We start from the raw sequence: 24,129 nt of genomic DNA, 5'->3' as shown, positions 1-24,129 counted from the left end.
ACAGTGCTTCTATTGAGCTGAAAATTTTCAGGTAGACAGTTAACTTCATTCCCTACAACTTTCATGTTTTGAGCAAGGACTAATTTGGCAGTTATCATGGACGAATATGCAGGTCAGTTTAGTTCTAAAACAGGGCAGAATCACTACAATTGCAGGAATTTGATGTTTCAATGTTTAAAAGTAACATTCATGCCTTTAATAACTACCCCAAGTTCCTATCCAAGTTCATCAGCATCATATACTATATAAATTTTATCTAGTACATGCATTTTATGGAAGCTACGCTTATCGGATTGGGGCAAATTTTATGGCGTTTCGAGGCTAAGACAGAGACCTACATTTCCTATGAAGATATTGACACCCAATTCAAGCATTTTCAAGGTCAAAATGTGAAATCTCAGAGAAAACAGAAAGCTGCCCGTGCAATAGGGCATTTAGGAAGTCAGGGATATTTTAGTCATTTCACAAGATACAGTGCCCCGATTGAGTTGAAAATTTTCACGTAGATAGTTAACTCCAATCCCTACAACTTTCATGTTTTGAGAAAGGACTAATTCGGCAGTTATCATGGACGAATATGCAGGTCAGTTTGATTCTAAAATAGGGCAGAATCACTACAATTGCTGGAATTTGATGTTTCAATGCTTAAAAGTAACATTCATGCCTTTAATAACTACCCCAAGTCCCTATCCAAGCTCATCAACATCATATACTAGATAAACAACATTAATCAAAACTGAAAATTACAAACCCTACCTGAAAATTATAAGCTAATAGGGAAGACCATGAAATCTTCCAGAAAATCCATCACAATCAAGTCATGTGTTGCTTAAATTGCAAAATAAGAAAGAAAAAGGAGAGGTTTCTAGCATAATACCTCAAAACCCCCAAAATAAGTTATGATACAAGAATTTTCTTCCTCCCAAAAGTTCCACCAATCTCACCTCCAAGCTTTCCCAAAGATTGATCGGAGTGGATTCAAGTTTCACGTTAATTTTATCAAGAATCAAGTAAGATATCAAGTTGGAAAAATTGGGAATTTTTTCTCTCTTCTCCTCTCCCTAGAGCTTGGCCAACATGATGAAAATGAAGAAGAAATGGAGCCAAGAGAAAGATAAGAAGATAGGAAATTGGTTTGGTCAAAGTTGGTTAGATTACCGCCAAGTGTCGCCGCATGGTTCAATCTCAAAATTTTTCTTCTTTTCCTCTTTCTTTTGCTCAAGCTTTTCGGCCCCCCTCAAGGATATTTTAGGGCTGATATTTCTGAAATAAAATCAAGAAGATTAAGGTAATAAAGTAGTGTTTAAGTGGTGTATTCAATCGGTAACAAACGGCGCACGTCGGTTCAAGCCTATTTTCCTTAACTCGCGCGTACTTGTGTTTTCACTTGTGATTCACTCACTTATTATTAACACTTCTAATAACACACTTTTTCTTACCTAATACTTTTTCTTATCCATCAAATTTAGTACACACACCTCCACAATTAATCCACCACCAAAATACGCGAAAATCCTAATTTACGCTAACTATAAAACTAAAGGTAAAACTCTTGATTCTCTTATATACTACAACTAATGAGGAAGTAAAGTAGTAGTAAAAGAATTATAAAATAGTTTATTCAAAATAAGATGGAATTATAAGAAAATATGAACAAATTTTCAAGTCGCCACACTTTCTTCTTCTTACACAAAAATCCAGGGTATCATAATTTTTCACTTTTGACTCTTTTAACATTATATGTGTAAGAATCATTGAAGAGTGAGGGAGTTCTTGGAAGTTCTTGCTAGTTCTTGATAGAGCTTAGTTTTTAGTTTGTTTCTTCTCTTTAGCTAAAAGCTTGTAAGAAAACTTGGAGAACTCATTGTATCACTCATTTTGTTAAAGAAATAGAAGATTTGGGAGCTTGTTCACCATCTTGGCCAAACTTTCTTTGTCTTTCTCTTTACTTGTGATTCAGTACGTTTGCATACAATGAAGTTATACTCTTTATTGTCTTATATTACACGAGTAGCTTATTTTCTAGATTTAAAGAGTAGATGAAACTTATGGCTACTTGATATGTATTGAATATAATTTACACTTGCTCTCTCTTGTATTAACTTTTCCATTTATGCATGCTTATTACTTGTTGTTGTTTGATCACCAATAGCAAGTTTTTAGTTGTTATTATTCAATGAAAATTGGTAATAATGATGGAACAACATAAATAGAGCTTAAGGAATAGACTCATGAGAATAGAGGTACACTTAAATGGATTAACTTTGCATTTCATGAAGAATAAAAGAGTAGATCTAATTATTCACTATGAGAATAGGGAAAACTAGACTATTTTAAATCACTACATTATGAGAGTGAGTTTTGGTAAATTTGGAAATGAATCTCTAGTTAAACAAGAGTAGTAATAAGAAGTATATCTATTCACTTATATCTTTGTGCCATAAGTGGACTCTATCTCTCTAAACTCAAGTATTTAGTGAAATTTCTCTATTGTTATCTTGCAAGTTATTTAGTTAAAATAGTTAGATATAAGTATTGTTATTTGTATTTCGTTTCATTTGATAAATAGTCTAAATAATACAGTAAGTAAAGGACCTAGTACTTGTAATAATTGCTCTTCGTGGGATTGAGCTGATATATGCTATAAACTACTATTTGACCTATACACCTGTAGTCAAACGGGTGTATTTTGGATTAAACTTACACTTATATTGAGAACTCGTCAAGTTTTTGGTGCCGTTGTTGGAGAACGGCAATATCAGGGCCTAACAAACTTTATTAATTTAGATATTTTCTTTATTAGTTAGTTGAACTTTGTCAATAGATATATTAGGATTTTTATTTATTTTTGTGATATAACTACTACATTATCTCTTTTTTTTCTTGCTTGTAGTGTATGCACCGGACGTTACGTGTGGTTGTACCTTTTGATCCGAAAATTTAAAGAACATTAAGACGACAAAGAAGGCGTATACAACAAGAGGAATGAGAGGTTCAATATATCGAGGGAATCGCTATAAAGTTGCCTTTTGATGAAGAAATGATGAAAAACGAAACAAATAGGTGAGTTCTTAAAAATTTTACTCTACCAGGAACACAAGAATCACAAACAAGTATAGAATGGCCAACAGTAAACGTTAACAATTTTGAGATTAAACTATCACTTATTCAAATGGTTCAACAATCTCAATTTGGAGGTAAAGCCGTAGAGAATCCAAATGCACACTTAACCACATTTTTGAAAATATGTGATACCATTAAAATGAATGGAATTAGTGAAGATGCAATAAGGCTAAGGTTGTTCCTGTTCTCTTTGTGAGATGAAGCTAAAGTGTGGTTGCATTCTTATGCTCCTAATACTTTCACCACTTGGAATGATTTATCTAGAACATTTTTGAACAAATATTTTTCACCTGGTAAAACAACTAAATTTAGAATGGACATAACTAGTTTTAACCAACAAAAGGGTGAATCATTGTATGAACTTTGGAAAAGGTTTACAGATTTGTTACGAAAATATCCACATCATGGATTTTTTGATTGGCTTATAGTGTAAATTTTCTATAATGGTTTATTTTTCTCAACTAAAACTACAATTGATACAACCGCAGGTGGAGATTAATGGGTAAATTGACCCAATAAACTCAAAACTTAATAGATGAATTGGCAGCAAACAACTATCAATAGGCGAACGAGTAAGGTAATTCTAAATGGCAAGTAGGTATGATTGAAATAGATACTCTAAATATGTTAAGTGCTTAAATGAATAATGTGGTGAAACGGTTAAGTAGACAAGCTGGAGTTGGTCCGACTGCTTCATCTAATATACATGTTTCTTGTTGTTCTATGTATGAGGGTGAATAGGAAACTAATGTGTATGCTGATTTTGAGCATGTTCAATTTGTCAATAATTTTAATAGAAATGTTCAAAATAACCCCTACTCAAGTGGAGAAATCATCCAAATTTTAGATAAAAGGATCAAAACAATCCTCAAAAATTGATTAATCCGTTAGGATTCCAACCAAAGCAATCACAGATGGACACTAAATCAGGTTAGGAGATTGCGGTAGAAAAATTGGCTAAGAGCACTTTGAAAAGATTTGAGTAATTAGAGGTAAGATTGGATCAATTGACCGGGTTGTATAGGAATGTGAAGGTCCAAATAGGTCAAATAGCCAATTCTATCAACAATAGAAATCAAGGAGAATTACCAAGTAAAACGGAAGTGAATCCGAGGAAGCACGTCAAAGCCATTACCCTTTGTAGTGGTAGCAATTAGAGGACCATCCAATGATTGAAAGTAAGAGAAAGAATGAGAGTGAAGGAGAGAAAATTGAGAGGGAGAACAAAGAGCATAGTGTGGGGGAGGATAATAGGGAAAGGCAAAGTGAAGATCAACTCTCATCTTCCATTACCATTTCAATACTTCCAATGGTTCCATTCCTTCAAAGGTTCAAACCAAATAAATTTGATAAAGAATTTGAGAAATTTGTTAAAATTTTTAAACAATTGCATATTAATATCCCTTTTGCTGATACTATTTTGCATATTCCTTCATATGCAAAGTTTCTCAAGGAGATCATGATTCGAAACAGGAAATTAGAGGATTGTGAAAAAATAGCATTAACGGAGGAGTGCAGTGCCATTATACAAAATAAGTTACCGTCAAAATTGAAAGATCCGGGGAGTTTCTCCATACAATGCACTATAGGTAATATTGAATTTTCTAAAATATTATGTGATCTTAGTGCGAGTGTATCATTAATTCCTTTAACGGTGGTTAGACAATTAAGTTTGTACGAGTTTAAACACACTAATATTATTTTGCAATTATTCGATAGGTCTATTAGATATCTATTGGGAGTGTTGAAAAATGTGTTAATTAAAGTGAAAAAATTTATTATTTCCATGAATTTTGTTGTATTAGATATAGAAAAAGATATATCTATATCAATTATTCTTGGTAGACCATTTTTAGCAACTGCAAGTACTATTATCGATGCTAAAAATGGCAAATTTAAGTTTCAAGTACATGAAAATAAGGTAGAGTTCAATTTGAATGAAATGAAAAAATACCCTTCTTTTACCGATCATGCTTGTTCTATTGGCACCATTGATAAACTAATCCAAGAGTTGAACTGAATTAATTTTGACTTCGACCCTCTTGAATTTTGTTTAATGAGTTTAGGGATGCAAGAGAGAGATTGTGAAGAAAATGAAGAATTGATCAAGTATTTGAATTTTCAAACACCTTATAAATGGAGTAATACTTATAAAAATATTGGTCAAGGAAAAGAGCTCCCACCACCTTCGAAAATTGAACCTCCCAAATTAGAATTCAAACCATTTCAAAATCATCTAAGATATGAGTTTTTTTTTTGGAGAAAATGGCACTACTGGTAATTGTCAGTGCTCACCTAGATGAGGAACAATGTACGAAATTGCTAAAAATTCTAAAAAAGCATAAAAAGGTAATTGGATAGACAATCTCGGACATCAAGGGTATAAGTCCTTCTATATGTATGCATCGCGTTCTATTAGAAGACAATTGCAAATCGATTGTGAAAATGCAAAGAAGGCTCAATCCAAATATGAAAGAGGTGATAAGAAATGAAATTCTCAAATGACTCGATACAGGTATAAATTTCCTATCTCTGATAGTATTGGGATTAACCCTATTCATGTTGTCCCTAAAAAAGGTGGAATTACTATGGTCATGGATAAAAATGATGAAATGATTCCATCTCGACTTATGGTCGGGTAGAGAGTGTGTATTGATTATCAGAAATTAAATGCGGTTACAAAAAAAGATCACTTTCCCTTACCTTTTCTTGATCAACTTTTGAAGCGAATAGCAGGTTATGAATTTTATTGTTTTCTTAATGATTTTTCAGGTTAGAACCAAATTGCTATAGCCTCGGAGGATCAACAGAAGACCACATTTACTTGGCTTTATGGCACATGTGCCTTTAGGAGGATGCCATTTGATCTATGCAACGCCTCTACTATATTTTAATGTTGCATAATGGCCATATTCTCTGATTACATCGAGAAAATTATAGAGATATTTATGGATGTGATGAGTGCAGGGTATACATATAAAAATTAACTCATCCATAGTCAAGTTTTATATTTGTTAAGTTCTAAATACCCCACATGCGAATTTTCGCAAGTATACGAGTCGTTTATTGAGTATAGGAGCATTAGGTTTCAATTCCACATGGAAGATTGTCAATTACCGATTGTTTTCAAACTCCTTTATTATTTAGACGATTAACAAATTGAAGGAAATAAAACTAAGTTAAAATGTGCAACAAAATAACAAATGAAAGCTCTTTAAGTTATGGTATCCCTCACTACTCAAGCAAGTATAATTTTGGATCATTAAACACTACTATCTTGGCTAGTTATGGCGTAATTTTCTCATGTATGTGAAACCTACTCTCGTAGTGAATCAACTATACTTGCAGCTAAACCATACCTACTCTCGTGGTTATGAAATTAATTACAAGTTTATTTCTTCTATGAAATTATATGAAATGAATCGCTAAAGCCACAAAGATGCACCTCTACTTTCGTGAGTGTACTCCTTAGATTTAGCACTTCTTAAACTAGTGTTAAATCTCAATTTTCATTGAAGAAATAACACCTTTAGATGATCATAATCAATGGCCAATTAATCATGATTATAAGAGCAAAAGTGCTAAATAACTCAATCAGAATAATAGCATCAAATAGCCAAGAAGTTAGCACCAAACAATCATAGAAAGTTTAACCAAAACCTAAGGCATAAACTTTAGATCACATATTGAAATACAAATCCAAACTTGTATAATAACTAAATTTAAGAATCCAATACAAAAGATAAAGAGTTGGAGAAGAGAGAACCCTTGTCACATGAGCTTTATTTCCTCCTTCAACTCTATCTTCATCCTAATCTAGTCAATACACAAGAGTGGATAGCACACATAACTACCTAAATTGTTCTATACTATACTAACCTAACTAATGAATTAAAAAAATTCTAGTGAAAACTACATTTTTTGATGAGTTTCTATAACCTTCCAAAGTTGTGAAAATATTCCCCAAAGGCTACTATTTATAGAGAGATTCAAGTTCAAGATGAGTTGTTTCTAGTTGGCAAAATTGCTTCTTGAAACTCTCAAAGGTTGCTTCTCAAAATTTCCATGCTCATCTACTCATTTCCAACTGGAATCTTTGCAAAAAAATTGGTCAAAACGGTTGTGTGAATAGAGCACAAGTTGCAGAGCAAGTTGCAGTCAAAATTAGAGACTACGTGTGCTATAAAACGCGACCTACCCTGCGTATTGACCCCCCGTTTTGTTCTTTTTGCAGGTTTGCTCATTTTGGACAGATTTCATCCTTGCTCTGTTTTTTGTCCAATTTCAACTGATATTTTCTCGATTATAGATGCTGAATTAGCTCTTATACAAAACATAGAAGTTATAGCCCTTTGGTTAGCTTTCCAATGCATCAAGAATCATCCAATTTGGAGATCTGTAGACTAAAAAATAACCAAAATACCCTCAACTAGTCAATCCCCTGTTTCAGCTTTCGACAACAAAATTGCACTTCTATATTTTGATATTTTGACAATGAAAACGACTAAAATGGATCTCAATATCTTCATTCCAAATGTAGAGCCATCTCTTAGCTTCAAAATGGTTTAAAAATCACCTCAATCCAATACTTGTAACTCAATATATAACCGAAATATCAACAGGTGTCAAAGCTAAAAAACTCCCTTGATTGCATTTCATCTTTTGTACTTCATATTATCTTTTTATCACTTTAAATCATCATCAATCATCTAATTATCTTCTCAATTTATGCCATTCGATGATTGAATCATGAAGTTTTTGCCATTAAAATCTATAGAAATGTAATTTTTATACTTTAAACTATAAAATACATATTTTCACTAGAAACTTAGCTCATAAGCTATAAAACTAATTAAAACACACCAAAACTAATTAATAAAACACGTTTAAAACACTCAAAAATACACACTTATCAAACTCCCCCACACTTGAACCATTGCTTGTTTTCAAGCAATTAGAAATACAAACCAACAATGATTCAAAATTTTGAAAATAAACATATGTCCACAATTCAACTTTAATTCCTCAAAACAAGGTAAATAACCATTATGCAATCACTCAATTAAATTCAAGTACTCATAATGTCTAGTAAAGAAGAGCCAATTATACCATAATTTTGACTAGTTCAACTCAATTTCTCATCCTTATCTAATTTCACAAGTAAGTAATTCATATGGTTAATAAAAATGCTATCTAAATCCATGATCATATCTCTCTCAAGTTCAATGAGGGATTTTATTCATATAATATAGCTAAATATTACTCAAATTGTGAAAGTGCATTTTGACATGAAGATCAACATTTTTAAATGAAAATTACCGGTTACTCAACACTTCATATATTCAAGTTGCTTTGCATACTCTTAATTCTAGTACCGTTTTACGTGAAAGTCAACATTTATAGATAAAGACTCCTGGTTACTAAGTACAAGAACCATTGAAGTAGAACAATTCTTATTCTTTTTTTTTCTTTTTTCTTTTCTTTTCTTTTTTTTTTCTATTTTTATTTTTTTTTCAAAGTAAAAATAATAATAATTCCCTCAAAAGAATAATCATGAGAAGAGTATTATAATTATTGACCATATTTATTACTCAACTATGTAAAATCAAGTAGGGAGAAGAAATTTCATTTAATTCAAAGCTGTCACCTGAGTGTGTAATCATGTAAAAACTAGGAAGTGTTGTCCTCATTAAAGAACCAAAATATTAGAGGATTTCAACATTCAAGTAGAATCAAACAAGATTTCATTTGATAATTCACTTAAGTCAAAACCTTCATCTAAGTTATCATCTACCCCAGTCTTTTGAAGAGAAGAATAGAAGTCCTAGAGACTATTCGGACAAGAAACAAAATCGCAGGTTAGGACTTAATTAGAAGAGGCGCCCACGCATCGCGCGAATGAAGGGGAGGGTTAAAAAAGGGGCACGTGACAACTGTGAAAACACGTGAAAATGAAAACATTCCTTGGCTCTTTTGTTACTCATGTAGATAAAATTATTACTAATACTTGTTTCAAGTATAGTTCACCCGATTTCACATAGTTGGAACCTTGGAAAATCACTTTCTCTTTGTACCAATATGAACTAAAGTTTAGAATGAATTGGAAAATTGTATTTGTTTGTAGTGATTTTTTTTTTTTATTGGCAACCTTAAAGAGAGAGAAATAGTGATGAATTGATGTTTGTTGATTGACATGAAAGCTATGGCTGGGTGGCGGTTTGTATATCTTCTAGGTGACTATATATGAACATAATTTACTTTAATTTAATTTAATGCATTTTCTTTTCCCATCCCATCCCCCTCCCCCCCCTCTCCCCAAAAAAAGTTGACTTGCTTGCAATGTCAGTGGAAAAATATATTTAAACTTATTTGGCGATTGAATACATTTCCAATATATTTTATCCCTTGTATTTATTTATCATGTAAGTGGATACATGATATGAGTTTGGCCCAGCCTGATTAAGACTTAAAACTTCAATTTCTTTTTACGAGTAAAAAAATGAGCCACACATTTGTTAACCTTATTAAATAGAACTTGAGCTCAAGAATATAATCTTTGACATGAGTTAAACCCATGAATGACAACTATGCAAAATTTGAATTTAAAATTTAACTTTTGCATATTTGTCATGGATCTAACGGTGATAGTGTATGCATTGTTAGTATATATAATATGGATTAATCTTTCCTACACTGACAGTGTATACACTATTAACGTTGGATGAATGACAACTATGCAAAATTTGAATTTGAAATTCAACTTTTGCACACATGTCATGAATCCAACGCTGATAGTGTATACACCGTCAGTGTAGGAAAGATTTACTCATATAATATTTACACTTTATAATTTATTTCCCCAACATATACCTTAATACTCAGTTTACCCTAGAATCTTTTTTTTTTGGTGTCACCTTAATCTATGGTGAGACAAAATTACCTTTCCATTATGTTGATATTTTCTCTTTTTCCTTCTCTCTTTTCTTTTTTGTCAAATTAGTTTTCTATTTTAAAATTTTTTTGGACAAATAAAAAAATCCATTAGTTTCCTTTTCTATGATTTATATTTGTCAAAGAATCAAATTTTAATTGAATTTACATTCTATTATCATTTTCTAACATGTAGCGATTTCTACTATAACTTGTAACTCTTTTATTTTGTGTAATCCATCTTAACAAAAAATTGTGGATGTCTATTCTCCAATTTGCAAGTATGAAGAAGCTCCAAAATTAGTCAATGACCAATCGATTGCATTCCAATTAATTTTATTAATTTTCAATCTAGGAAATTAAAGAAAAAATTTATTCTATATCCTTATTATCAAACAATTCAAAATAAATTATTCGTTTTGTACAATCACATTCACATGCTGCTTATTTAAACATTTTTTATTCCTTTTTCCTCTAATGTATTTATGCTTATTAGATTCTTTTCTTTACCATTTTTTCAAAAGTTATCAAATATTAATATATATGCTAATAAATCTACTTCTCTCCTTCGACCTTTACCACTAACTTAGAGTAATCAAAAATAAATCATGGGTTAAAATTAACTGAGAAAAGAAAAAAGAAAAAAAGAAAAAATTAACATAATAAAGAGGTAGTTTGTTTTGCAAGAGTTAAGTAGTATAGGAAAAAAGATTAGGGATTAAAGTGAAAATCATGGTATTCTTAGGTAGATTAAAGCCTATCTATAAATTCTGACTTCATTAGACACCTATCTATCTAACTTCATTAGGGATTGACAAGCCTATCTATAGATTCTAACTTCATTAGACACCTAAAATGCAAACCCTATATAATTATGTCATTTCGAGAGCAAGTCTTTTTTTTTTTTGGATAAAAAGCAAATTTCATTAGCATATTGCTTGAAATCATTCAGTTAGATTTGATTTGCATCACTGCTCTAATGGTAAGATAAACATGCACTAGAAATTACAAATATGTAGTTTAACAAATACAATAGATTTAAAAAATTTTAAATTAGATTTAAAAAATATAAGAAATTTCAAAATTGTCTTCTAATAGATAAGTTAATGTAACTCTCTTCTATGCATATTGCAATGTCCATATCTGCTAGTCAATGGTTTTAAACTCAAATAATGAAGATGAGATCTGTCACAATAGAACAAAGATCCAAAAAGATTTGAGAAAGATTTGATTTATATTGCTGCTCTAATGGTAAGATAAACATACACTAGTAATCATATATCTATAATTTAACAAATGTAATAGATTTAAAAAATTATGAATTATATCTAAAAAATGTAAGAAATTTCAAAATTGTCTTCTAATTGATAAATCATTGTAACTCCCTTCTGTACATGTTACAATCATTAGATTTGTTAGTCATTGGTTTTGAACTCCAATAATGATGATAAAATATGTCAAAATAGATCCAAGATCCAAAAAATTTCATATCTAACAATCAAATTTGAAATAAATTCATATTTAACAATAAAATAAGGACAAAAACACAAAAATCCCCATGGGAATTCCTAGTATAACAGAGAAATTTCCCTAAGAATCACTAAGAGAAACATCAAACTCCACTTAGGAGAGACTTTGTTAGAAAAATAAAACAAAATGAAATTCATGGGTGTGATCTCCCTCCCAATGGGACTATCTTTGAAAAGAGGAGAAGTAAAGAGAAGTTGTAGTAGAAGAGCAGACAAAGAGAAGAGAGTTCCTATTGGATTTACTATGGCCTCCCTCCCTATGGGTAGATTTTCGAAAATAGGAGAAAAATTAGTGAGAAGTTGGATGAGAAGAGAGATAGAGAGGAGTTCCAATTGGGTTCGTAACTTAGTGCATTTGGAAAGTAAGTTGAACCAAGCATTGATTGGATAATTGAGAACCAAATATTTGTTAACTAAACATGACCATCTATTAATCAAAAGAGGAAAAAAAGCAAAGAGAAGTCGACAAGAGGAGAGATAGAGAGAAAAGGAGTTCCTATTGCGAGTTCGTAACTTAGTGCATTTGGAAAGTAAGTTGAACCAAGCATTGATTGGATAATTGAGAACCAAATATTTGTTAACTAAACGTGACCATCTATTAATCAAAAGAGGAAAAAAAGCAAAGAGAAGTCGACAAGAGGAGAGATAGAGAGAAAAGGAGTTCCTATTGGGCTCGCAACTTAGTGCATTTGGAGAATAAGTTGATCCATTGGATTGATTGGATAATTGACAAAACAAAGTGCATTTGGAGAGTAAGTTGAACCATTGGATTGATTGGATAATTGACAACAATAGGACATGAGTCACATGACCATCTATTGACTGGATGCTTGTGCACAAATTTTAAACACATACCTTGAGACATTTGTTAGAAAACCCAAACTATCAAGGAAACATATGAAGTCGTACACGGATGAGATAATTTTATATTCATCCACAATGGGACTCTCAAATTCAAATTTCAAAATTATCCACAGTGGGACTCTGAAATTCAAATTTCAAAATTTTATAAAGTGTATTGCAAGATATATAATACTTTATCAAATGACAAAACGAAAGAATATGTCAAGTATTTTGTTGACGGTCGTCTCATCTTTGAGACTCCATTCATCGCATCCAATGCCATTTTTCTTTCTTTTTTTTTTGGGTGAGAATCCGATGCTAAATTGCCAGCAGTCGCAGGTGATACTTTGGCCCTTGAAACTTTGGCAAGGCACAAATACATCTTTAGTTCTCAATGTCTGACACTTGTGCTGTTTTAGTCTCAAAGGATTCGACAAAAACAAATATAGAACCCAGTGTTTGGCACCTGCGTGATTTTTATCTCTAAAATTTGGTTCAGCAAAAATAAATTTGGTTCTAAATATTTCCAATTTGAAGCATATTTAGAACGATTGATGGATTTTCTCCAATTATTGATTTCTCCACACGTACAATCACATACTCTTTTTTTTTTTTGCACGAAACAAATGATTTATTCAACAACATAGTGTAGTATTATTGTTCCTAAAATACACTCTCTCAATCACGGTTCCTATAACAGAGCTTTAGCACATTTTGTAGTCGTTTCTTCGATGGTGGGTTACATTTCCCCTTCTTTCTTCTGTTTCCTTTGTGTGTGTTTTTTTCCTCTTTATAGTGATCGGTGGAAAAATGGAGTCATGTGTGATTTGATTCTAAGAAATCATATCTACATCAGACATCGCAGCTGAATTAAGGAAAAATATACAAATCCCCATATCACACGCCCTTGCCCACAAATGCCTCCAAAGCACGTGCAACTGTCAAGGCGGGAGCTAAAAAAGTAGAACCACCACTAAGATGATCAACAAGAAAATAGAAAATGCCATTGCGGCTATTGCAGATGCGGAAAGCCCAGCTCGTTCTCTAGGATCCTTTTTGTAGTAATTACCAAAATACAGCAATGTGGCATAGTACCACATTATTGAGCAAACAAATCCTAATAGAAATGAAAACCACCCAACTCCACAACCAAAACAGGGTAATGGCTTGTCATATATGCTTGGTTGGAAGTCATCTGCATCTCTGATCAGGGTATATTTACCCTTCTCACGGTCAGTAGCATCTGCCACTTGCCCTTTAAAAATTGAATAATATCGGGCTGATGGTCTCAAAAGATCAAGATGCTTATCTGAAACTGATTTCACCAATTCAAGGCCACTTTTTACATCTCCATCCTCGATAGTAATATTTTGATCCATGTGTAGTTTTCCAAAGCAAAATCGCCTAACAGTCAGTTGTCACCTCTACAACACCTGCTTTTATGGAGTTTGAGCTGGGGAAGCGGCTATTTGGAGTAGTTGAGCTCCAATTCGTGATGAAGGGACAGGAGACTCAGGGGTCGTTTGGAGTTGGAAGAGGAGACGAAAGAGGAGTCCAATTTCTTTTGATTTATTTTCTGTTTAAAATTAATTGTTGACGTTGACTATTATGCATAGTATGTACAATCACATACTCATTAAATTGAATGTTACATTAAAAAAAAAAGAAGTAAAACTAGGGATGACAGCGACCGAGTACCCTTAAAAATCTCTCGTACCAAATCCTAACCCACGTATCTAAAATTTTTACCAAATCCTATCGAATAACCCTGCGGGTTTTAGTTCTCATTACTTTTTTTGATAATAAATAGAATAATTTTATAAATCATGGGTTTTTAGTTCTCATTACTAAACCTTCTCGTTTCTGGTTCAGATTATCTATCGAGTGCTCTTTACTCACTAATCTGAATAATTAAAAAGAGAGAGAGAATTAGTTTTTATCAAACAAAAATCAATACATCTCATGTTAAATCAACACGTTCCATTAAATAGATCATAAAGAAATTTAACATTTTATAAAAGGTAAATTTAACAGTCTTCTAAACAAGAAGATTTAAACAACTATCCCATATTTTCCAACAAGTAATTGTATAAAAAGCATGACAAATAACAATATACAAGACAAACATATGTGCCAATTGAATATAAACTAAAGGGAATAAGCAGGTTTTATAGAAGTATTAATTCCTCGACACACACACATACACATACACACACACATAAATGGGTTTATGTTTGTCTTTTATATATATACCTAATGCACGCACACACACACATATGTTTGTATATATACCTAATGCTTTTATGTGTGTGTGTGCGCGTATGTGTACGTGCTAAACCCTATCAAATTATTCGTTGGTAACCCCTCATCAATATCAAACCTTCCTAACAGACTACCTATTGGTTATCTAATTGAATTAACTATCAAGTCGAGCATTTGCGGGTATGGGGTTTTTCCCTACCCATTGCCATCTTTACAGCTAATTTTAAGCAATAAGAATAACTCACATATGACGCAAGAAAAACTAATTCTTCTTTCTCCCCCATCCAGATCCACCACACCTTCATCGCCGGCCACCACCTCCGCCGCCGCTTCCGGCGCCTGCCTACGCCGGCGTTCCCTTTTTTTTTTTCCTTCCTTTCTCCCTCTCCCTCTCCCTCTCTCCTTCCCTTCTTCTCTCCCTCCCCTCCCTGGCCACCCTCCCCCTTCCCCTAACTGCGATCTGGTCGCGCAACCAGATTGGGCAAAAGGGGGAGAGGGAGATGGAGAAGAGGGAGAGAGAAAAGCAAAAAAAAAATATTTGAAAAAACTTCCACTGCTGGTTTCTGGCTTCGGGAGGGGGAGGGGAAGGGTGAAGGGGAGTAGAGGGGGAGAGGGGAGCAGAGAAAGGGGAGAGGGGAAAAGAAAAAGAAAAAAAAATTTGAGCGTGCAGGCTGCTGGTTCTTCAACGAGGCAGAGGTGGCGGGGGAGGGAAGAGGGAGGGGGAAGGAAGAAGAAGAAGATGATGAAGAGAGGAAAGAAAAGAAAAAGGAAAGAAAGAAAGAGAAAAAGAAAGAAAAGAAAAAAAATATTGGTAGGACCATGGCTGCTGGGGAGGCAGAGGTAACGGGGAAGGAGGAGGGGGAAGGAAGAAGAAGAAGAAGAGAGGAAAGAAAAGAAAAAGGAAAGAAAGAAAAAGAAAAAGAAAAAGAAAGAAAAGGAAAAAAAAAGTTTTTCATCTTAAAAAAATTTTCCGAAAACTTTAACAGTGCACTACAGTAAAGTTTTAGACAAATTTTCAAAAAACTCAGGTTCCAAACGGGGCCCAAGTTCCTTTTTTCGTCCTTTCTTATCATAAAGCTTTGAAATTCAGGTCCATAAACAGAAGCTATAAACTAATCCATGAGAAATCACAGACTGCATAATATAAATGCCTCGAAGGAGAATCTCAGGCACAACATAAGCCATTCCGTAAACCCAAATACAACTAATAAGCCACTAAACATCATTCACTCGCACAATTATGAAATCCAATCCACCAAAGCTTGTTCCTTTGCTTGCATGCCCTTCAAGACGTTACAACTCTGCTCAGACGGGACTAGTTTTTGCTTTGTCTTGTTCTTGATCATAACCTGAGCGCAGGAATTTTAAAGCTGAGTACAAATTTCTAACCAAGTTTACAAGGTTTAAATCTTTATAAAAGAATTCAGAACTTTATTAGTAAAAAAACTGTTCAAACTTGTAGAACAGTCGTGAAAAAAAAAATCATGAAAATGTCATTTGACATAAGAACAAATATTTGAGGAATTTAAGTGTCGTTATTTAGAGTAAACTAAATAATGAATTCCATATCTCTGATAAGCATGAAGAACAGATTTCAAAGCAGTCAAAGATGAAAAAGTATGGCCTTTTGAAGGGGGAATTTCTGGCTTAGAGCTCCAACAATCATAAAACCCTATTAAATTTTGGCTTAATAAGCAAGGTTCTCAATCAGATGACCTAAGAGCTGGAAAGAAATTGGATTTTTTTTTTCTTGTTTTGTAATTGTAAAATTATTGATAAAGAAAGAAAAGGTTCCCATCCTTTTCCAGTGGAAGAAAATCTTATTCGATACTCAGAAACAAGCAAATAAACCAGAACAAAACATTACTTTGAACAATTAAATTCCAAATAGAAAAACCATATATGAGGAGAAGCAAAAAAGTTAAAGAATACGACAGTAAAACATTATTTGCACAACTATCGCACTAGCCATGAAAAATTACACAGAGACTTGTAAATTTCATTCTTAGCATGATTGTATGCAGCAAAGCTATGAGGTCCACAAATCTCAGAATGCTTACAGGTGCAAGGCTCAGAAGGCTAGTTACACCAGAAAAACTTGCTAAATTGAGCTAATTGATTATTAACATCATCTACTGGTTTGTCATCTTACTTTAGTGGAAATTTTATATGACGTGAGTTTTCTGGTATTCAATTTCATTATTCATATTTCCTCTTCTGAGTTAGCTTATCTTCCTGTACTGCCTAGTCTATATTGCAAAATCCGTGGTTAGTTTAGATTGCTTTCAGTTGATGCCTAACAGTGTGATGACTAGGCCAAATGGTTTCGCAATTAGAGTTTTGATTATCAGTTAAATACAGATTTCCAATGCATCTAAGTCTGAATTTCCATAAGCTAACCATAGAAAACTGAATTTTGGCACTGACATGTAGTGTTGTCTTAGGCATAATGAACAGCATTACATGGATATATGGAGAAAATTCCTTTGAAGATACTAAGTGAGGTAGGTACTTCGTATGGTCAGCTGAATCGGCAGACAAATGAAAGAGAAAGGTCCATTTTAACGAGTCCCAAGCCTTCCATGCCTCCTGATTTCACAACAGACTAATGGATATGCACGACAGTTGTTTTATGCCTAAAAAGCAGAATTAGAAAGAGGGATTGCTCGTTTGCGTGTTGCCATTCCTGGCAAAAGCTCAAAGCAATTGCAGAATCTAGAAGGTACCCTCCAGGGTTGAAACCTGTTCCAAAAGTGAAAAAATATGAAGCCTGCAGGATAAGAATGTGGATATATAGTTGAACAAGCAACTTTACGCGTTGCATACGATGGCTGAGGCAGAAACTAAATCATTTGCAGCAGCTGAAGCTGCGAAGGATTCAGAAAAGGTCTCAAGGATGTCTTAACAGATTTGTTGCTTCAGTTGGCATACTGTGATAGAAGCAAGACAGGAACATACAGGTGTTCCTTTGATGTTTAACTCTGCTGCTTATTTTCATCTTAGCACAGTAGCTTGTCATATGAAGCTACCAGTTTCTCCAGCATTCACTCTCAAAGAAGTTACAAGTGAGATGTTCTTCAACTCCATGGCAAAATGTCTTGACCAGAAAGCTTTCAATTTCTCACCAATAGACATAAGCAAATCCGCATATTAATAAAGATAAGCATTATTTATTCCACATTTAATAAAGATTCTTATCATTTACTTCCAAACCAAATAAGGTACAATATCTGTATACTATCAACACATTATCAGACATTTTCAATCATTTGGCTTAACAGGTGCTGTTGTCCATCTTGATTAGAACATATCAACCAAAATACTCCCTCTCTCTTCATGACACGGGCAAATTACTCTTCAGACTTTCATGAACTATTAAACCATGCTTCCCCTGTGAAATCCACTAGTCCAACTTTTCTCTTAGAATTCTTGATTAGCCTGAAATGCAAAAACAATTTGTTCTAAGAACTCACCCCACTACTACCTAATACAGCAAAGTTGAGAATTTAGTTCTAGCAAGATTCAGGCTTTCAGACTTGCATGAACTATTAAACCATACTTCCCCAAATCCACAGGGCCAACCATTATCTTATACTTGATTAGCCCAAAATGCGAAAAAAATTAGTTCTAAGAACTCACCCCACTACTACTTAATATAGCAAAATTCAGAATTTAGCTCTAGCAAGATTCAGGCATAACCTACTTACGACATCCAAAAAACTTCACCTCAATATGGGGTTAGTATATTTCGGCAGAGCAAAAATCATTCAGAGACGGATTCCACTCCTCTCTTCCCCTCCACCCCCCCCTCCCCCGGCCCTCCCCCCAAAAAAAAAGGACATGAAGTACGAGTTTTGTCTTGGTCAATTGAATTAACTGGTTAAAAATCGTTTGTTTGCCACTGGCATTAATGTGGTGGAAGAATTTGACTTATTTAAACTGAGTATTGAATTATAAGAACTGGTTACCAGTTGACATAATTTGTACAAACCTGCATATACATTTGGATATAGATATTGGCACTCTATTTTTCTAACTCTCACTCCATACACTTTTTAACTTTGACAAATGATCGTGAAGTAATTGAAGTGCCAAAGGTGGAGTGACAATATTACAGATTCCAATCATGCAGCTTACAGATTAAAGAAAATTCGATATAATCATTACAGATAATTATAGATATCTCAATGAAGTCAAGAGTAATGGCACTGCAGTATTTTTGTATTTGATATCCTTATTGGGTGAACTTTGATGTATATGCTGACTTGGATAATCTTTTTGCTGGTCAACAAAGATTTTTCGTAATCAGTATGTTTTACTTTCAACATAGTTCATTGACTCATTCAAATTGCTTATGGACAAGATTGTGAACCAAAACCTTGCACTTCTCGGGAAAAGCCCATGCAACATTTTACTTTACACTTAAAATACTTGATAGAACCAAAAATGACTAAGGTATCACCTGCTTAAGTTTCTTTCTTGGAGAAAATCACCATGAGAAAGTTGACTGCAACATTCACAACACTATAAAATATAGAAATTGAACCATTCAAATTATTAGTTGAAAACTTATTACACATAAACGGATACCTCTATTACCAGCAAGACCCTTAGCAATAATGGAACTGAGCCACCTCAAGCATCTTTGAGTATTTTATAACGCACAATCTAAGCCTTGAGAAAACGGTATCACAGAAAGTTCTTTGGACCCCTGTCAGATCCTTCATCAAGATTATTTCTTTGAGCCCTTTCATCAAACACCTTCAACTCAAATTCCTTTCACTCCACCATATTCACCCTCGTACAGCCCATACTGTGTTCTGTGGGTTAATTTTAGTAAATAAACAAATAGGGGAAGAGGGAGAGGAAGAGGGAGACACAGAGAGAGATGAGTGTTTGGTTTTGGAGAACTTTCAAACTAACATAGCTTTCTTTGTTTGTTTTGTGTTGTTTTGTATTTTGTCCTTGATTTACTATTTAAGTTAATGATCTCCATCTTCAGATTATCATTTTCCATTTTTAACCCTAGCCCGTAAAATCATTGTGAAGTTGTCCAGCATTTGGCATTAAACAGAGAGAATGTTATCCACAGCTCTAACAAATCTCACATACTTCAAATGGTCGGGATTCATTTTGAAATTTAATGTTGTCTAGTGAGGGGTATGTTCCCCTTTTGACACTATCAAAGTCCCAGTATTATGGAACAATTTGGACTTAAAAAAATTTATACAGAGCCACTTGGAGTTCACTCATCTTGTGCCTTTCACTTCAAAGAGCTAATTATTTGCCTGATTTGTGTTTGGACTTCAGCTTACTAGTATGGAACTTTCATTCAGGGACCATAACTAGGGTAATCCTACAGGTGACTAAACATGTTATTACATCACATAATCATTATCTGATGAAAAGAGTTTGTTTTGCATAAATTTCCAGTTCCTTCAAAGCCTCAGAAGGCCTTGTAATGGCCAGCCATGAGCTTCTGTTGAAAACAACATTTGGCGCAATTCCTATCAGACTACCTGTTCCAGTTTACCATGTTTGCTTGTTTATTGTCTTATTTCTTCACCACAGATGTGCATTCATTTACACTTATAAACAAGTGCTATTCTTTCCAAACTTTCTTAACTAAAACCATCGCCGCCTAAGGAACAGACAAGACACAGAGAGAGAGAGTGTGTGTGTGTGTGTGAGAGGAGTAATAATAATAATAATAATAATAACCTATCTTTTCTCCATAAGCAGCATCTATACTGTAGAAGTTGATTTCTTTGTTGAATATTAACAAATATCATCAATATCATAATTTTTGATTAACTTAAGCATAAATGTGAATACATAATATCTTAAGGTTACCTCACAAAAACTTTTGGTAAACTTGTCACCTTCTATAAGGCTTGAGGTGCAAAGTTTCAAATTCTGAACCAAATGTTATTGATTCTTCCTCGAGTTTCTTTTTCAACCTTCTCCAAGTTCTCAACATATCAGATTGAATTAAGCCTTTATACAGCGTCTGAAATGTGATCTTCTGTGGAAGATATCCTTTCTCTATCATCTCCATGAAAAGCTCACAAGCAACCCTCCAATTCCTTCTCGCACACAATCCATGAATTAACAATGTATATGTGTCCAAGTCTGGTCCAATCCTGCTAGCCTTCATATCCTCCCAAATCTCCATTGCAAGTCCCATCTTATTTACCTTCGTGAACATCCCCAACAGTATGTTATAAGTATGTATGCTTGGTGAACAGAAAGAACCATCTTCCTTCATTTTTCTGTACAACCTCATGGCTCCTTCTGTATCTTTCCTCCCTCTATACTCCTCAAAAAAGCAATTGTAAGTTGCAGTTGCAGGATTAACCCCATTTGACACCATCTCATCCAACAACACCTCAGCATCCTCTATTCTTCCACAAGAACAAAGACATTTAACAACTGAGGTATATGTTGCCACATTAGGGCAAATCCCTCTGTCCTTCATCATCTTCAACTTCTCAAGCGATAATGCAGGTTTATGTGCTCTACTATAAACATGAAGCAAAATGGAATAACTCGTAACATCAGGCTCTACACCTCTATCACGCATTTCCACAAACACCTTCTCCGCATTCCTTATCACCTTCTCAAACCGTTCATCCGGGTGCAAACTCGCCTTCCTACAGATCCCATTTAACATCACATTATAAGTTACCACATTTGGCTCAATTCCCTTCTGCACCATCTCCTTAAAAAACTTCTCAGCCATTTCGATTTTCTTCACCTTAAACCACCCATATATCAAAATTGTGTAAATCTTCGCATTCAACTCAAGCCTCCACTTCTCTTTATTAAACAACTCATTAGCTACCTTAACATACCCATATTTACATAGAGTATCAAGAAGAAAACAAAACCGGAACTGTGAAAAACTTCCACTATTTTCTTCGTCTATAAAAATATGCATTTCATCGAAAGCCCGAATAGCCTGCCGTGTGAGACCAGCAGAAATCAACCTTCTAATCAGGATATAAAATGTGGTAAAATTAGGCCTAAGATTGTTGCTTTCCTGGTCCATCTGGACAATGAGTTGCCAAGCAACATCAAACTGGCGGACTTTGCAGAGACTATCCACGAGGAGGTTGAAAGCGGTGGTGTCATGGCAATAGGAAGGATGGTGGAACTGACAATATTGGAAAAAGGCAAGGGCAACTTTTGAAGAGTGATGAAGGCGAAGGAGAATTTGGTGGACTAAGGAGGTTGTGAGAGTGATTCCATTGAGCTGGAAAGAGGATTCTGTGGCGTGGAAAGGGTTGTGGTGTTGGAGAATGATTTGGGATATTAAATCAGCATTTTTTGATGGTTCAATTGTTGGAAGTATGGGTTTGGGCTCAGTCTCCAAGTGCCATATTTGCGGTGGTGGTGGTAGCCGCTGTTCAGAGTCAGAAAATGAAGAAAAAGAATAAGTAGGCAAGAGTTTGGGGAGAAAAATGTTCATCTGCATTGAAAAGGATCGGCCCAAATTCAAAAGTAGTGCCATTGAAATATACTCTTGCCTCTTCTTCTCATGAGGTGAATAAAACAACTATGATAGTAGTACTACTAGTGATAACTTCATCCATCACCCATCAGCATCACCCAATTAGCATCACATCTAATCATTCAGGGCAGACAGTCAAACCCAGACAAATTGAGGACAAAGGCTTGAAGAGATCATCTTGAAACTCCCTGATCACGATCACCTGAACATACAGTAAGATGAAGAAAAATAAGTGAATCAAATCAAGATGAAAACAACCAGATGTTTCCAAATAAGTGGTCAGTTGTTGGTGAGCAATGCTTCCAAATGGATTTGGAGTAGGAACCATTGTCAACCAGAGCCATTTGCATCTATTTGGTTCGCAATGGGTTATACAACATGAGACGAGTTTAAGATACCAATAGACAAATACAAATTTGATAAGTACAACATTTAGTATATACCACATGAAGTACATACATTCATAAAACTCGACTTTACATATTTAAGATTCCAATTGTCAACCAGTTTTGGTCAAAAACCTGCAGCAATGCCGGTGGCCAATATTGGGACAGCTTGAACTTTCAAGTTACAAGATCATTCATAAAAACCCGTCTTCTGAGTCTCAAAGAGCACATACAACCACAAAAACAGTAAGAGAGAGAGAGAGAGAGAACACATGAATTTTTAAGGTACTGAAAACTTGCAGGAACAAGAAATGGATAACCTTCTACAATTCATAATCTTCACCTTAGACGTATATGAAGAACTAAGATGTAAAAAGTCAAAAAAAAAAAAGAAAATATCACCTATGAAAATAATGAGGGGAATTAACTGAACCAACAAAGGACGAGCAAACTGAAGAGGCACAGTGCATTGCAGTTTTGGGTAGACAATACAGATTCTCATTTTGCAAACATATCAAGAACTTACCTCTGAGATTACCAATAAAGCACTCATAGAAAACTCGAACTTACCTCTGAGATTACCAATAAAGCACTCATAGAAAACTCTTATAGCCCAAAAGTTTTAAGACTTTAGTCCATCAATCAGCTTAAGAAAACCCCTGCATACAGAAAACACTACTCTTATCAAGATGCTCCAAAACGTCTGCTAACACATTCATAGGCCATAATTCCTAAAATGGAAAATGGAGGTACAGTAATACCGTATATTTCATGCTTTACGATATATGTGAAACAAGATATAGATTTTTAATCTGAATAAAGCCTTAACTGATACCTCCATTTCATTCAGGCATTTTCACAAACAGATTACAAGCACACACAAAAAGTTTCATCCTCTATCAACTACGAAATTGAAGTTGACCACAAAATTTCCAACGCAACCAAAATTTCAGTCATCTAAGAACGTAAATGCAAGCAAATTAGCAGGAGAGGGGAAAAAAAGAGAGAGCATGGATTTCATTGAGTACCATTTGAAGTTTGAAAGGAGGGGAAAAATGAATTTAGAGATTTCGAGTGATTGAGAGTGGCAATTTGCAAAAGTTATTTGGATTTGCAGAAATTCGAACAAGTGAAAATAGCAAAAATAGACCCTTTATGTCTTCTTGTTATCCTTTGTCAGTCCTCCACATTTCAAATAATGTATTTTGGGCTGTCACATATTTAAAATGAATCATTTTGACCCAACTGTCATTTCCGTCCTGTTTTACGGGGTTTATTTAGCTAGAAGATTATTTGGAAAAAAAATTTAAAATAATGCTATAGTACATTTTTATGCTTCAATGTATGTGAAGTAAAACTGTTGTTGAAAATATAAAAATGTGATTGAAAGCGTATATATTTATGATGCAGCGACAAAATTTTTGATAAAATTTAGCAAAATAAATAAATCTATTTGAGTGACACAAAAATGTAAAATACTCGTTTAGCCCAAAAAAATTTTAAATATTTGTTTATTATATGCTAAAAGTATAAAAGAGTTCTA

At 33.9% G+C, this 24,129-nt stretch overlaps 2 protein-coding genes and 1 non-coding gene across 5 annotated transcripts; all 3 read right to left on the bottom strand.

Annotated features, from left to right (window-relative positions):
- Positions 1-3,427: 3,427 nt before the first annotated feature.
- Positions 3,428-3,534, bottom strand: LOC113764219. The gene has a single exon (XR_003467505.1). It is a non-coding gene; the product is annotated as a small nucleolar RNA R71 (small nucleolar RNA).
- A 9,694-nt stretch (positions 3,535-13,228) lies between these two features.
- LOC113763801 (60S ribosomal protein L18a-like protein) lies at positions 13,229-13,994 on the bottom strand. Its single transcript, XM_027307744.1, has one exon. The coding sequence runs from the start codon at positions 13,802-13,804 to the stop codon at positions 13,379-13,381; it is 426 nt and encodes a 141-aa protein (XP_027163545.1). The 5' UTR covers positions 13,805-13,994; the 3' UTR covers positions 13,229-13,378.
- Positions 13,995-15,734: 1,740 nt separating this feature from the next.
- Positions 15,735-23,291, bottom strand: LOC113760505 (pentatricopeptide repeat-containing protein At2g13420, mitochondrial-like). 3 transcript variants are annotated; one of them, XM_027303108.1, is made up of 3 exons: positions 23,157-23,290; positions 20,541-22,402; positions 15,735-16,036 (listed from the first exon to the last, which is right to left on the bottom strand). In XM_027303108.1, exon 2 carries the CDS (start codon positions 22,198-22,200, stop codon positions 20,566-20,568), a length of 1,635 nt encoding a protein of 544 aa, XP_027158909.1. In that variant the 5' UTR covers positions 22,201-22,402; positions 23,157-23,290; the 3' UTR covers positions 15,735-16,036; positions 20,541-20,565. The 3 variants fall into 3 exon arrangements, with proteins under 3 accessions (XP_027158909.1, XP_027158910.1, XP_027158911.1); XM_027303109.1 differs by lacking the exon at positions 23,157-23,290 and adding an exon at positions 23,113-23,147; XM_027303110.1 differs by lacking the exon at positions 15,735-16,036 and adding an exon at positions 18,026-18,125 and having other exon boundaries at positions 23,157-23,291.
- Positions 23,292-24,129: the final 838 nt, after the last annotated feature.

The sequence above is a fragment of the Coffea eugenioides genome, chromosome 2, assembly GCF_003713205.1.
Source record: "Coffea eugenioides isolate CCC68of chromosome 2, Ceug_1.0, whole genome shotgun sequence".
In the NCBI taxonomy this organism is placed as follows: Eukaryota; Viridiplantae; Streptophyta; class Magnoliopsida; order Gentianales; family Rubiaceae; genus Coffea; species Coffea eugenioides.
Note: the sequence above shows the minus strand (reverse complement) of the source record. Positions and strands in the feature narration are given on the sequence as shown.